Source organism: Halictus rubicundus, unplaced genomic scaffold (assembly GCF_050948215.1).
Source record: "Halictus rubicundus isolate RS-2024b unplaced genomic scaffold, iyHalRubi1_principal scaffold0286, whole genome shotgun sequence".
NCBI lineage: Eukaryota > Metazoa > Arthropoda > Insecta > Hymenoptera > Halictidae > Halictus > Halictus rubicundus.
In genome coordinates, this window is record NW_027488827.1 from 186,618 (window position 1) to 202,471 (window position 15,854).

Below are 15,854 nucleotides of genomic sequence, written 5' to 3' on the forward strand. Positions count from 1 at the left end.
GTACGTGGTCCCCCGAACGAACAAATTGTTTATCTCGCTGCTTGCCTTCAGTGTTAAAATGTTTTACTAACACCAGGTTCACGGGTTCTAATATTTTTAATTTACGGTTATTGAGATTGTCCGGGGTTGTCCGGAAAGTTCTGTTTTTCTCTAGGTGGCACTAGAATAGGTCTGAATATGTCAGAATGATTGAAAACAAATGTACATAGTCCAAAAATGTGATCTTTCAGGCATTTTTAGAAAAAAGTTTGATTAGGATACATTAATTTTTGTTAGTTTTGTACGCTCTTAAATATGGAAGGAAACAGAGTGAATTATAGGCATTTAAAAGCTGTTGGAGCTTGGTTGGGATGTGCTATCCCATTCACCCTCAGATTTTCATCTCTTTAGGTCAATACAAAATTCTCATGATGACAAAATCTTTAACTGTTTGGTCGACATAAAAAAAATCATATTTAAAAGTTTTTCGCCGAAAAAGGCAAGTTGCGTGAAAGACGGAGAGAGATTATGGAACAAAATGGCACTTATAACCATTCAATAAATGTATATCGAAAGGGCCTAGCAGGATAAGACTGGTCCAGCGGCCCCAGTACGATTTTTATCGGTATTGTAAACAATGGTATTGGACAACAATGGTTTTAGGTTGAAAGATAATCCCCCAAAATTTTAAGACGCTAACCCTTCATTTAAGGATAATATGAGGGTAAATACCCTTAACTGTATCATTTTTTTTCTCGGTTGTTAATTAAGATATTCGGATGGAACAAAAACGAAAATATTCGAACTTACCTCCTTCATATCATATATTTTTTTCACAATTGTGATCAAATTATTAAGGGTAGAAAAAAATTATTTAATTTTTTAGGGGTGCGGTTTGCAAGCAAGCCTTCGAGTGACCACTTCCAAAAAATTCAAGAACAATCTTCTGTTACCTATTTAATATATACAAAAGTTTCAAGATCCTTAGATTGGTGGAACATAGTTAAATATTGAAAAACAAATGAAATTACGGTATTATAATGTAGGGATAATACTATTGGTAGTAGATTTGATTAATGATAATATGTATTTATTATTAATTCTAAGATAGTGTGGCTACGATTCTCAGTGTGGCGCTCTTAGACTCGTTCGGTTTCTCTGCGACTCGCTCTTAAGACTTGCACTTAAAAGTCCCCAACACTCGCTCGGTCTTGAACCCAAAATCACAAACACCCGCTGCATCGCGCTCGACTGTGAAACAAGCATTAATTATATTTTTATTTAAACTTAGAAGTGGCAGTTCTAAAGTAATGATTAAAAATATATTCGGTCTGCAACATGAACAACAAGTGTCAGGATATTTCCATCAAATAATTAACGCATTTGAAAAGGATATTTTGGGAAATCACTTCGGAATAAATGCAAAATCCAGAGCCGATCTCATTTTAAATGAAACAGCGTACGCACCAAGAAAACTTTTTGAAATAAAAGATTTTGAATTAGTAGTCATTTTTGATGAAACATATGTTAGACACGAGAAAAGTAAAAATAATGTATAGTAGCGGACATAAATTTAAGACGATGATACGCGATTTCGATAAGCGAGGTTCAATTTGTTGAACACGTCGCTTTGTGAATGATAATTGTATTTTCGCAACAATTTGACGTGCAACTAATCTATTTTTTGTAGCTTCATAGAAAATAATATTCTTCACCAATTCGGCGTCTTACATATTGTAACCCATCAGAAGCAACACGATTAAATTTTGATTCGTCTGAAAATAGTATTTTTTGCCAATCTTGACTCGTCCAATGTTCGTGAGCTTTAGCAAACGCAAATCGCATTTTCCGATTTTTGGAACTGAGCATTGGTTTCTTCCGGGGTCTTCGTCCTCTTAAATCGAAGTTTTCCAAACGTCTTCTAACAGTTCTAGCACTAATGTTTGTGTCACTGTTCGCGTTTATTTCAACTGCAATATCACTTGCAGAACGAAAGCGGTCCTTTTCGCATAAGCGGTGAATCCGACGATCCCGTTTCGCAGTTGATATCCTAGGTCTTCCGCTTCTTGATCGATCAGAATATTGACCAGTCTTTAAAAATGTGTACCACCCTTGCTTACAAGCCGTTTCTGATTTATTTACAAGACTTGCTATTTTGGAAAATATCATTTTTTCTTTTCGTAGTCTTACAATTTGCTCTCTTTCGTTTGGTAGCAAACTCCGAGTTTTACCCATACTTTTCTCCCCTGTATATAAACTTCAACCAACGAAAGATATGCCAGACTCCGATTTCAAAATTTATATAGCAAATTATAGAAAGAACGTAATAGATGTTGCTTGTTAGACAGATCGTCTTAAACTAATGTCCGCTGCGCACAAACGTTCAGAGGAAACAAACGACTGAAACTTCTACATTGTGTACATTTGACGATCACAACATTGAGATGAAGGAGGTGAAACATATACCTGTCTTACTTTGAAATATCAAACAGAATAGAAAGACAGTACTTGTGTATTACGCGTATAATCGAAAACGCGTTTCGCGTTTCGCGTTTCGCGTTTTCGATTATACGCGTAATACACAAGTACTGTCTTTCTATTCTGTTTGATATTTCAAAGTAAGACAGGTATATGTTTCACCTCCTTCATCTCAATGTTGTGATCGTCAAATGTACACAATGTAGAAGTTTCAGTCGTTTGTTTCCTCTGAACGTTTGTGCGCAGCGGACATTAGTTTAAGACGATCTGTCTAACAAGCAACATCTATTACGTTCTTTCTATAATTTGCTATATAAATTTTGAAATCGGAGTCTGGCATATCTTTCGTTGGTTGAAGTTTATATACAGGGGAGAAAAGTATGGGTAAAACTCGGAGTTTGCTACCAAACGAAAGAGAGCAAATTGTAAGACTACGAAAAGAAAAAATGATATTTTCCAAAATAGCAAGTCTTGTAAATAAATCAGAAACGGCTTGTAAGCAAGGGTGGTACACATTTTTAAAGACTGGTCAATATTCTGATCGATCAAGAAGCGGAAGACCTAGGATATCAACTGCGAAACGGGATCGTCGGATTCACCGCTTATGCGAAAAGGACCGCTTTCGTTCTGCAAGTGATATTGCAGTTGAAATAAACGCGAACAGTGACACAAACATTAGTGCTAGAACTGTTAGAAGACGTTTGGAAAACTTCGATTTAAGAGGACGAAGACCCCGGAAGAAACCAATGCTCAGTTCCAAAAATCGGAAAATGCGATTTGCGTTTGCTAAAGCTCACGAACATTGGACGAGTCAAGATTGGCAAAAAATACTATTTTCAGACGAATCAAAATTTAATCGTGTTGCTTCTGATGGGTTACAATATGTAAGACGCCGAATTGGTGAAGAATATTATTTTCTATGAAGCTACAAAAAATAGATTAGTTGCACGTCAAATTGTTGCGAAAATACAATTATCATTCACAAAGCGACGTGTTCAACAAATTGAACCTCGCTTATCGAAATCGCGTATCATCGTCTTAAATTTATGTCCGCTACTATACATTATTTTTACTTTTCTCGTGTCTAACATATGTTTCATCAAAAATGACTACTAATTCAAAATCTTTTATTTCAAAAAGTTTTCTTGGTGCGTACGCTGTTTCATTTAAAATGAGATCGGCTCTGGATTTTGCATTTATTCCGAAGTGATTTCCCAAAATATCCTTTTCAAATGCGTTAATTATTTGATGGAAATATCCTGACACTTGTTGTTCATGTTGCAGACCGAATATATTTTTAATCATTACTTTAGAACTGCCACTTCTAAGTTTAAATAAAAATATAATTAATGCTTGTTTCACAGTCGAGCGCGATGCAGCGGGTGTTTGTGATTTTGGGTTCAAGACCGAGCGAGTGTTGGGGACTTTTAAGTGCAAGTCTTAAGAGCGAGTCGCAGAGAAACCGAACGAGTCTAAGAGCGCCACACTGAGAATCGTAGCCACACTATCTTAGAATTAATAATAAATACATATTATCATTAATCAAATCTACTACCAATAGTATTATCCCTACATTATAATACCGTAATTTCATTTGTTTTTCAATATTTAACTATGTTCCACCAATCTAAGGATCTTGAAACTTTTGTATATATTAAATAGGTAACAGAAGATTGTTCTTGAATTTTTTGGAAGTGGTCACTCGAAGGCTTGCTTGCAAACCGCACCCCTAAAAAATTAAATAATTTTTTTCTACCCTTAATAATTTGATCACAATTGTGAAAAAAATATATGATATGAAGGAGGTAAGTTCGAATATTTTCGTTTTTGTTCCATCCGAATATCTTAATTAACAACCGAGAAAAAAAATGATACAGTTAAGGGTATTTACCCTCATATTATCCTTAAATGAAGGGTTAGCGTCTTAAAATTTTGGGGGATTATCTTTCAACCTAAAACCATTGTTGTCCAATACCATTGTTTACAATACCGATAAAAATCGTACTGGGGCCGCTGGACCAGTCTTATCCTGCTAGGCCCTTTAAATGTACTGCGTTTGAGTTTCCCTTAAAAATCGGCACGAATTTTCCGGACAACCCAATACGTGCAATTACTCAATAGAGGCTATAGCCGGTTTTGGGGGCCAAAAAAATGTTAAGTAGATAAGTAATACAGCCCGTAGATGACTAAAGGCCGAAAGTACTCCAAAAATATTTTTCCGGAAAATTATTAAAAAATAGTTTAAACATAGTTAAAAAAAGTTTTCACAACAGCGTAACAACAATCATACGGTTAGAAATCGAAAAAACATCTGATTAAAGAAAAAAAAAAATATCCTGCGTAGTATAATTGTTGTTTTTTGTATTACGCAATTTTTAAAGTCTGGACGATGTTTCTCTGAACTTAGAGATGTTTAATATTACATAATATATTTTTACGATATTCATAACTTAGTTTTTCACGGAAAAAACGCCGAAAAAATAATCGCGTTTGCACATAGAGAAATGCATGTTACGAAACTATCGAATTGACCGCGTAAAACCGCTCTCCCGGCGAGTGAAAAACGGTAGAAATAATGGGTTTCACTGACCGTCAGCGATATTGTTTTGGTTGGTTGGTTTGGATGGTTGGCGATATCACGATATACCACGCACTCTCGAAGGCACCAGTTCACTGTTCCGCTGTCACTGAGCGTCTGCGTTCAAATTGGCCGTCCTACGACTCAACGATGCCGCTATGTCGTGCGATTGCGCGGCAACCGATCACGCCTCCTAGTCGGTGTCCAATGACGCAACTATTGTCCAGGGCCTCGTACACTCTGCGCAGGCCAATTGAAAATCGAAAAATAACGTCACTTCAGAGATCCGGGGAGAACCAGCGCGAATAATGATAAACCTAGCGAAAAGGTCAAACGAATGTGGCCTTGTTAGCCAATGGTGGATTTACTGGCGGCGGGGGGTGGTGTGGGCGAGTAGCACCGATCGGTAAAATCCAGGGTAGGACAATTTTGGGAAAATACCGAAGCGCAACAAGAAAAACAAGAAAACCGCTACCCCATCCCTTCTTTTTCATCCGGAATACAACGAAAGCCGGTCTCGAGCCACCGTTTTAAATGGAAAAAAAGAAACTGTAATAAAATATCGGCGTGGGTCACAAAGGATTGTTGCAATCATCCCCCATGAATGCAACCTTTAATTCCAGCGTAGTCAAATAAAAACTCGACGATGGTAGATTCAATATTAACCTTAAAAATCTAATAGAAACCGCGATTATTTCGGAAAACAGTAGTCAGGAAACGGTTGTCGAAAATACAGGCGACAATGATTATTCTTTTTCAAACACTCGACGCACTTATCGGGTCGATTCAAAACAGACGCATACCAGTCTAATGCATGCACGCAGGATACTTTCTTCGCCACAGTCAACGACTGTACCGGGGAATAAACAATAAACAGTCCGACGTCACAGTCGCTGAAACGCCAGTCCTTCGACCTACGATAGGAAAACACTTTCTAACACTCTCAAGTCGTTTAATCGAACATGATACAATTGACACGGAGCAGGATCAATGTTATCTTGAAAAGCCTGATCCTTCCTCCTCTCAAACCATGAACACGACGTCCAAGTTCTTTTTCCCGTGGCCGAAATACAGGTAGCCGTGATGCGGGCTGTTCATTTTATGATAGAAAGTCATACCAGGCCAATACAAGCTGTGCAACAATACCAAGTTCTTTTCGTGCAGTACTTGCGCAAATGTGCGATAGCGAACAGCGATTGTTTATAAACTAATTGATCTTATATAGGTTGTACAATACCTTGCGGCACGTCCAGATCGATCGTGTCGCGAAACGCGTTTTCGATTATACGCGTAATACACAAGTACTGTCTTTCTATTCTGTTTGATATTTCAAAGTAAGACAGGTATATGTTTCACCTCCTTCATCTCAATGTTGTGATCGTCAAATGTACACAATGTAGAAGTTTCAGTCGTTTGTTTCCTCTGAACGTTTGTGCGCAGCGGACATTAGTTTAAGACGATCTGTCTAACAAGCAACATCTATTACGTTCTTTCTATAATTTGCTATATAAATTTTGAAATCGGAGTCTGGCATATCTTTTGTTGGTTGAAGTTTATATACAGGGGAGAAAAGTATGGGTAAAACTCGGAGTTTGCTACCAAACGAAAGAGAGCAAATTGTAAGACTACGAAAAGAAAAAATGATATTTTCCAAAATAGCAAGTCTTGTAAATAAATCAGAAACGGCTTGTAAGCAAGGGTGGTACACATTTTTAAAGACTGGTCAATATTCTGATCGATCAAGAAGCGGAAGACCTAGGATATCAACTGCGAAACGGGATCGTCGGATTCACCGCTTATGCGAAAAGGACCGCTTTCGTTCTGCAAGTGATATTGCAGTTGAAATAAACGCGAACAGTGACACAAACATTAGTGCTAGAACTGTTAGAAGACGTTTGGAAAACTTCGATTTAAGAGGACGAAGACCCCGGAAGAAACCAATGCTCAGTTCCAAAAATCGGAAAATGCGATTTGCGTTTGCTAAAGCTCACGAACATTGGACGAGTCAAGATTGGCAAAAAATACTATTTTCAGACGAATCAAAATTTAATCGTGTTGCTTCTGATGGGTTACAATATGTAAGACGCCGAATTGGTGAAGAATATTATTTTCTATGAAGCTACAAAAAATAGATTAGTTGCACGTCAAATTGTTGCGAAAATACAATTATCATTCACAAAGCGACGTGTTCAACAAATTGAACCTCGCTTATCGAAATCGCGTATCATCGTCTTAAATTTATGTCCGCTACTAGAGGCTATAGCCGGTTTTGGGGGCCAAAAAAATGTTAAGTAGATAAGTAATACAGCCCGTAGATGACTAAAGGCCGAAAGTACTCCAAAAATATTTTTCCGGAAAATTATTAAAAAATAGTTTAAACATAGTTAAAAAAAGTTTTCACAACAGCGTAACAACAATCATACGGTTAGAAATCGAAAAAACATCTGATTAAAGAAAAAAAAAAATATCCTGCGTAGTATAATTGTTGTTTTTTGTATTACGCAATTTTTAAAGTCTGGACGATGTTTCTCTGAACTTAGAGATGTTTAATATTACATAATATATTTTTACGATATTCATAACTTAGTTTTTCACGGAAAAAACGCCGAAAAAATAATCGCGTTTGCACATAGAGAAATGCATGTTACGAAACTATCGAATTGACCGCGTAAAACCGCTCTCCCGGCGAGTGAAAAACGGTAGAAACAATGGGTTTTACTGACCGTTAGCGATATGGTTTTGGTTGGTTGGTTTGGATGGTTGGCGATATCAGGATATACCACGTCCTCTCAGTCACCAGTTCACTGTGCCGCTGTCACTGAGCGTCTGCGTTCAAAGTGGTCGTCCTACGACTCAACGATGCCGCTATCTCGTGCGATTGCGCGGCAACCGATCACGCCTCCTAGTCGGTGTCCAATGACGCAATTTTTGCCAAGGGCCTCCTACATCCTACGCAGGCCAATTGAAAATCGAAAAATAACGTCACTTCAGAGATCCGGGGAGAACCAGCGCGAATAATGATAAACCTAGCGAAAAGGTCAAACGAATGTGGCCTTGTTAGCCAATGGTGGATTTACTGGCGGCGGGGGGTGGTGTGGGCGAGTAGCACCGATCGGTAAAATCCAGGGTAGGACAATTTTGGGAAAATACCGAAGCGCAACAAGAAAAACAAGAAAACCGCTACCCCATCCCTTCTTTTTCATCCGGAATACAACGAAAGCCGGTCCCGAGCCACCGTTTTAAATGGAAAAAAAGAAACTGTAATAAAATATCGGCGTGGGTCACAAAGGATTGTTGCAATCATCCCCCATGAATGCAACCTTTAATTCCAGCGTAGTCAAATAAAAACTCGACGATGGTAGATTCAATATTAACCTTAAAAATCTAATAGAAACCGCGATTATTTCGGAAAACAGTAGTCAGGAAACGGTTGTCGAAAATACAGGCGACAATGATTATTCTTTTTCAAACACTCGACGCACTTATCGGGTCGATTCAAAACAGACGCATACCAGTCTAATGCATGCACGCAGGATACTTTCTTCGTCACAGTCAACGACTGTACCGGGGAATAAACAATAAACAGTCCGACGTCACGGTCGCTGAAACGCCAGTCCTTCGACCTACGATAGGAAAACACTTTCTAACACTCTCAAGTCGTTTAATCGAACATGATACAATTGACACGGAGCAGGATCGATGTTATCTTGAAAAGCCTGATCCTTCCTCCTCTCAAACCATGAACACGACGTCCAAGTTCTTTTTCCCGTGGCCGAAATACAGGTAGCCGTGATGCGGGCTGTTCATTTTATGATAGAAAGTCATACCAGGCCAATACAAGCTGTGCAACAATACCAAGTTCTTTTCGTGCAGTACTTGCAGGCTCCAACCACCTGCGCAAATGTGCGATAGCGAACAGCGATTGTTTATAAACTAATTGATCTTATATAGGTTGTACAATACCTTGCGGCACGTCCAGATCGATCGTGTCTAGAAAATCGGTGGCGTAATTGTAATCAGGCCTGGTCAACAAATTGGTGTTCCATTTTTGTTGCGGAGGACGCGCGTGCATAAAGGACTTGAAGAGGACGCAGTCCGCGGTACCGAGTCCTTCGAAACCGGGATTTTCAATTACGTCGCCGCTCGGACATTTGAACCATGCACCACGCGGGATCAGCGCGGCGTCTTCTCGAATGAAATACACCGTAGCGGCGAGCCTGTCTTCTTCTTTTAATTCCCTCGGTATAGGGCCCTGGTATACGCTCATCAAACTACGTTTGACTTTCTCGGCGATACGGTAACGTCACCGGAACGAAATGCCACTTTACAAGAGACATTACCGTACCCCCTTTTTCTTCGAGTTTGAAAACACGTTTATTTACTCTGTGGTGCCATCTTACCTCGTAATACTTCTTGGGATCCTCGTTCGGCGGGAACGGAGGGTTCGTGTTGTAAACGTTCGTAACTACCGACGGATCGCCCTCGAATGTATTGATCGCGAGCGGCGTTAAAAATTGGGCGCATTTGTCCGCGTTCGGCAGAAGGAACCAGTCGAAACAATCGGTGCTGAATTAGGGTCGATGCATACCTCACAGGCCAGGCCGCCGGACAAAGTATTACAAACCTGGTTTTGTATCTAGCATTTAGGAGCGGACGGCTTGTCCGCTAGACACAAAATCAGGATTGTAATATTTTGTCCGCCGGCCTGACTTGTGAGGTATGAGTTAAGATGGCTGAAGAGGTATTCGTCGTTACGAATGGAACTCGTTGTTACAAGATGGAAGCGGACTGAAAACCGCTGCGACATTTTCTCACCTGTAATAATAAACTTGCCCGTCCATGCAATCCCTCTCGAAGCCGTAAGCGATGTGATAATCGTTTCGAGTCCCGTAGATTTTTCCCCAGTAATAACATCTTCGGAAATGATTCTCTTTCTGCAGTATCGTTAGAGAATTACGCAACAACTGGGAATGCTCGGTTCCCACGCAAATACCAGCTTCGCCCAGGACGTCCAAACTATCCAGCAATTTTATACATTCCATTTTCTCATGGAATGCGTAGCGAATATTAGACGAATCGTGTATTGACAGAGCAGGGCAGAGTTGGGCAGTATCCGATGAAATAATTATTTGAACGGCTTTCGGATACAAATTCTTTGTTCTTTTGTTTCTATTTGAAGTCTGATGAATCGCGAGAAGTTATTTGTATCTTTATTCGTCGAGCGTCTGGTTTCGAGATTTGTATTCGACGTGCCTCCGGATGATTTTCTGGCTATCTTCAGGATTTATTCGGATGGTCGGATACAACGCCACCATTTATTCGACGGATTTACTTGTAGATACTCGGCGTCGCCGACTATCCGAACGATTTTAGGCGTCGAATAAAAATAAAGGGTCTAGGTGGATAAGACAGGTCTAGCGGCCCCGGCGGGAATTTTATTGGTATTGTGTGGAAAACCATCATTTTAGGTTGAAAAACAATCCCCTAAAATTTTAAGTCGCTAACCCTTCATTTAAGGGTGATATGAGGGTAAACACCCTCAACTTTAACATTTTTTTTCTCGGTTGTTAATTAAGATATTGAGATGAAATAAAATCGAAAATATTCGAACTTACTTCCTTCATATCATATATTTTTTTCATATATTTTAAAAGTCCCCAACACTCGCTCGGTCTTGAACCCAAAATCACAAACACCCGCTGCATCGCGCTCGACTGTGAAACAAGCATTAATTATATTTTTATTTAAACTTAGAAGTGGCAGTTCTAAAGTAATTATTAAAAATATATTCGGTCTGCAACATGAACAACAAGTGTCAGGATATTTCCATCAAATAATTAACGCATTTGAAAAGGATGTTTTGGGAAATCACTTCGGAATAAATGCAAAATCCAGAGCCGATCTCATTTTAAATGAAACAGCGTACGCACCAAGGAAACTTTTTGAAATAAAAGATTGATTGAAAATGTTAAAGTTGAGGGTGTTTACCCTCATATCACCCTTAAATGAAGGGTTAGCGACTTAAAATTATAGGGGATTGTTTTTCAACCTAAAATGATGGTTTTCCACACAATACCAATAAAATTCCCGCCGGGGCCGCTAGACCTGTCTTATCCACCTAGACCCTTTCAGAATGTATTCGAAGGCAGATGTCGCGGCGAAAATTCGTAACTTTTATTCGATATTCGAAGCTCGATTTGGCCAGACGATTTATTTGAGGATTTATTCGTGACGAGTATTTGGCAGAGATGAAAATGAAATGTATCTTTTATTCGAAATTGTATTCGAAGTTCGGATGGCCGACTTTTTTATCCGACGTTTGCCAAGCCATAATACGTGAATACGTACCACGGTACAGTGACTGCCATTAATAATCGAACACTTTTTATCGTTTAAACTTTAAACGCTTGTTTACATAAATAAATTTTTATTATTTAAACAATTGTTTAAACAAATAAATTTTTGTTATTGAAACAAATGTTTACACCAGTACATTTTTACTAGTTAAACGCTAGTTTACACAAATAAATTTTATTATTTAAACAATTGTTTAAACAAATAAATTTTTGTTATTGAAACAAATGTTTACACCAGTACATTTTTACTAGTTAAACGCTAGTTTACACAAATAAATTTTTATTATTTAAACAATTGTTTAAACAAATCAATTTTTATTGAAACAAATGTTTGCACCAGTACATTTTTACTAGTTAAACGCTAGTTTACTAAGGAAATTCTCGTCGGTAAGAAGGTGAATCATCACGGAACCATATAGATTACACTGTCCAACAAAATTAAACTTTTTTCGAGTTTTGCAATACCTGTTGGGTGATTCTTATACACTTTGTCATCCTAAAACCGAATCTGAAAGTAGAATTGCTCCATCACGCAACGTTTTCGAAAAATTTTGGTTTTTGTAAAAATGCCCGATTTTGATACGAAACGACGTGTTACGCAAATACTAAACACGCGAGAAAGTTCAAATTTGAGTCAAGAGATAGAGGGGACTCTCCTCTACATATTCATATAGTCAATTATATTTTGATGGACCTCCTAATAGTTGTAACTGGTTGTTAAAGTTTGAAAATGTGCTTTGTACGCTCTATTTTTGTATTTATGTGAAAAATCCTTTATCTAGCAGGAATTTACTATACAGGAATGCATTCTACAGACATTTCTGGTAAAGAAACCATTCACGAAAAGTATTTGGTTCCCTTAATGTACGAGAAGGATCAGAAAATGTTAATTGACAGCGTGTGCGCGACGCGTTCGCGCCAGACGGCCGTTGCAGCCTTTTCGCGACTCGCCAGGGCCGTCGCTATGCGTAGTCGACGCTGGTACCACTCAAGTATGTCTTTGCTTACTATGCTTAATTAAATACATTTTTTTTTGTCTTTTTGGGTGCCAATCATTACAAAAGATTATAAAAATACGAGTTATATTCACATTTCATTGTGGAAATGCTTAATAAAGAAAATTGAATACAAAAACTTACCTATTTCTGATTTAACAAATTTAAAATGTTTCCGCCTTGCTTGACGTTTGTTCCTGGTATCCCGATTTTCAATAATAAGTGTCCAGCAGTAATCAGCAAGCATCCGCACATAAGTCTTTTCCTTTGTAACGTTTTTCCATTCACCGACATTTCATGAGATAAAACGCGAAGCTGCAGGTTACCGCAGTATAATTTTGGATTTATTATTTACTTAGACATCTACAAACGTGTTTTTAGCATGCGCACGTTGGCACACGTTGGCGCAAGAGAGATATCACTTTTTAAACTTCATTAACACTCTTTTCCACGTTTAATGGCATTACATGTAAAACTACTCGAAGAAATTAAAAATAAATAGTTTCCACGATTGTTTCCGAGTCTTAGTACTCGAAGTAAGCCAGGAAAAAAAAATATTTTTCGTATTTCTATTTTTACAGGCGCATACGGTTTCTTCAAACATGCGCTTGAGTTCATTCTGAAACCTAGGTATGCTTAGCATGGCCGAATTTAATTCATTTTTATGGAATTGCCGAATTTGATTCATCCTTGAAACGTTTTAATTTAATCACCTACTAGTAAAAAATATAACAAATTTCATTTTATAAGACACTTGAAAATATGGAGTTTTAGCCGCTCTCAGACCACTGTGCGGCGGGGTAAGGGTACCGACTTTTATAGCCAATTCGCCTGTGAAATTCCGCAATCGTTGGGCCTTCGGTCAAAATATACCTGCAGCCTTTTTAAACTGTGAATCCTCGAAGCTGGAGTTTCCCTCGTCGTTTATGGTAGCTCTGAAAAGAGCTGATTTCGAAAGAAGAGCTGTCCGCAAAGATTATTCTACATAATTCTGGCAATATTGATATTCTGCGGTTGTTGGGCCTTCGGTCAAAATATATCTGCAACCTTTCTAAACTGTGGATCCTTCAAGTAATCGAAGCTAGAGTTTCCCTCGTCGTTTGTGGTAGCTCTGAAAAGAGCTGATTTTGAAAGAAGAGCTATCCGCAAAGATTATTCTACATAATTCTGGCAATAATGATACTCAAGGATAAAATGAGAAAAACATAAATGTTCTTTGCACCAAGAACATTTAAGTACAACTACATTTGAGCAATGGAAACACGTTAGACCATCTAATTTTGTAAAGCAGAACTCTACGGGATTTTCAAATTCTCCTGGCCGCTCTTCTATATATCCACTGCGGAACCAAGCATATTGAAACAGCCGTTTATAACGCGCAGCTGATAATTGGTTGTGGATTAATGAGTGTAGTTTAATAATATTATCTCTTGCGTATAGATTGATATCAATATTTAATTATATTGCAAGATCGGAAGATCGGCCCTCTGGCAGGGCGTTACGTATGATCTCGTCGTTATATCCATTCCATGAATCAAGAAGTAAAATAGAATTTTCTGGAGCAGATGCGAGAAATACTTCAGTCAACCACGTTCTAAATAATTCTTTCGTTAGTTTACCCGATGTGGAAGCTTCAATGTGGACATTAGGTGCCGTGAACACACTTCTTCGTACACGAGGTCCTAACTGCCCTTTGACTTCTTTCAAAACTATATACAATGGCGATAGCCGTTGATTCATAAGCACTTACATAGAACGGTCAGTTCGGACAAAAGGTTGACTTCTCTCTTCAAATAAATTTGTTTACGAACAAAATACTGCGAAATTCTTAGATAAATCTAATGAACACTTGTGCAAAGTATTCTACATTAATATTGATTGTTTGTAGGGAGGGACGTCTTTCAATTTCTTCGAGATAGAAATAACATCTGTGCGTCTAGTAGTGTTGGTGTCCGAAATTCAATTTATGAATATGTGGCTCAGACATGTAATTTTGAAAATTTTGATAGACGTCAGAAGATTTTGTTAGAAAAATAATTAAACAATTTTCTATCAATTTAGTAAAAAGATGGAAGAACAACAAAGGCGATGTTGATAGATTTCTTTTAATATGTCCCGATTGGTTTGAACTACCACTGTTTGAATTTGAAGGACGCAGTGAAGGTGGACGACCAAAAAAAGGGTTTTCTGAGGCAAGTGACATGATAAATCGCAGGCAAATAGAAAGCCTGTTGACGCAGTACACCCCGGACGAGTTGGAGTACATAGCACGAGTTGCACACAGAGCATCGGGGAATGAATTTATATCCATGGTATTATATATCGGTAACTGTCCACAAAGTGCTCATACAAGGTGATGATGTGGTAGAAAGCATCCTATTATCCATCGGAAATCTTTCAGAAGATACCCAGGAAGCAACGCATAAGGAATTACGATAATTTCGCGAGTACCACACTCGGAAAATTTCTCGACGGGCCACCAACCAAGATCTCAGTGACCCAAAAGAAGCCATCTGGGGATGTTTTAAACATTTCGGATAATCTGGCAGAATAATGTTTCCAACAAAAGTTAATCGATACTCAGTTATCTATAAATCCCAATAGACAAAAATTTTTTTGATAAAAAATGATGGTCATCTTAATTTTTTAAGTAAATATAAAACTAAGTATTTTTTATTACATATTGTTGTAGCTGATGTTAAGACGAATCTTTTATTTATTGTTAACAAATATAGTAATAATTGGTGTTCAAATTTCAAAATTACAAAAGGTTATTTATATATAACCAAGTTACGTTCAAAGCTTGGCTTTGTAGTTTTTAGTAAGTTATTAAAACATTTGTCTTGTAATGTTCATGAAAATTTTCATAAAAACCATTTAAAAAATATTTATATAATAATTACTGTTCAAAGCAATGTAGTTAATTAATAATAGGAACAAAATGATATCATCCTCTAACAATAACAATACAGTTCTGAACAATGAATTTATTCGCGTATACGTTACATTTATAAAGTACATATTAATATTTGGCTGTTTACAACATTTCGAATTTTGCAGTTAAACATATTCTTTATTGTACGTACAGTTTCATTCATTTGTTATTTATACCCAACATAAAGTTTAACTAATCATAACCGAAATTAGTATTTGAAATCGTTATAGCGTTTCAGAAAACAATATTCTATTGTATTCGCGAGACTGCAGTGACTATATATATAGCTATTTTTAATTTTAATTCCTACCACTAACGACGCTGTCAGCAGATTTTAGTTCCAGTTGGTAATACAGGATGTGACACGAAAATGGTAATGGGGTTACGTGACCCCTTATACCTTATACTATCCTTATACCTCGTCACCGACGAGATATATATAAAGACTGGTCAATACGAGTATTTGTCCATGCCGTTCGGGCTTCGTAATGCACCTTCGGTATTTCAGAGGGCCATAAACCAAGCCCTTTCTG

The 15,854-nt window shown here is 37.8% G+C and overlaps 2 protein-coding genes across 2 annotated transcripts in view; both read right to left on the reverse strand.

Moving 5' to 3' along the window:
- LOC143364124 (uncharacterized) overlaps positions 1-5,133 on the reverse strand; it is a 136,953-nt gene extending 131,820 nt beyond the window's left edge. Inside the window, exon 1 of the mRNA XM_076804624.1 lies at positions 5,048-5,133. The gene's annotated coding sequence lies outside the window, so the exon portion shown is untranslated. The remainder of the gene's footprint in view (positions 1-5,047) is intronic.
- Positions 5,134-8,767: 3,634 nt separating this feature from the next.
- Positions 8,768-10,077, reverse strand: LOC143364125 (radial spoke head protein 9 homolog). Its single transcript, XM_076804626.1, has 4 exons — positions 9,851-10,077; positions 9,436-9,601; positions 8,999-9,287; positions 8,768-8,928 (listed from the first exon to the last, which is right to left on the reverse strand). Exons 1-4 carry the CDS (start codon positions 10,075-10,077, stop codon positions 8,768-8,770), a joined length of 843 nt encoding a protein of 280 aa, XP_076660741.1.
- Between the last annotated feature and the right edge of the window lie 5,777 nt (positions 10,078-15,854).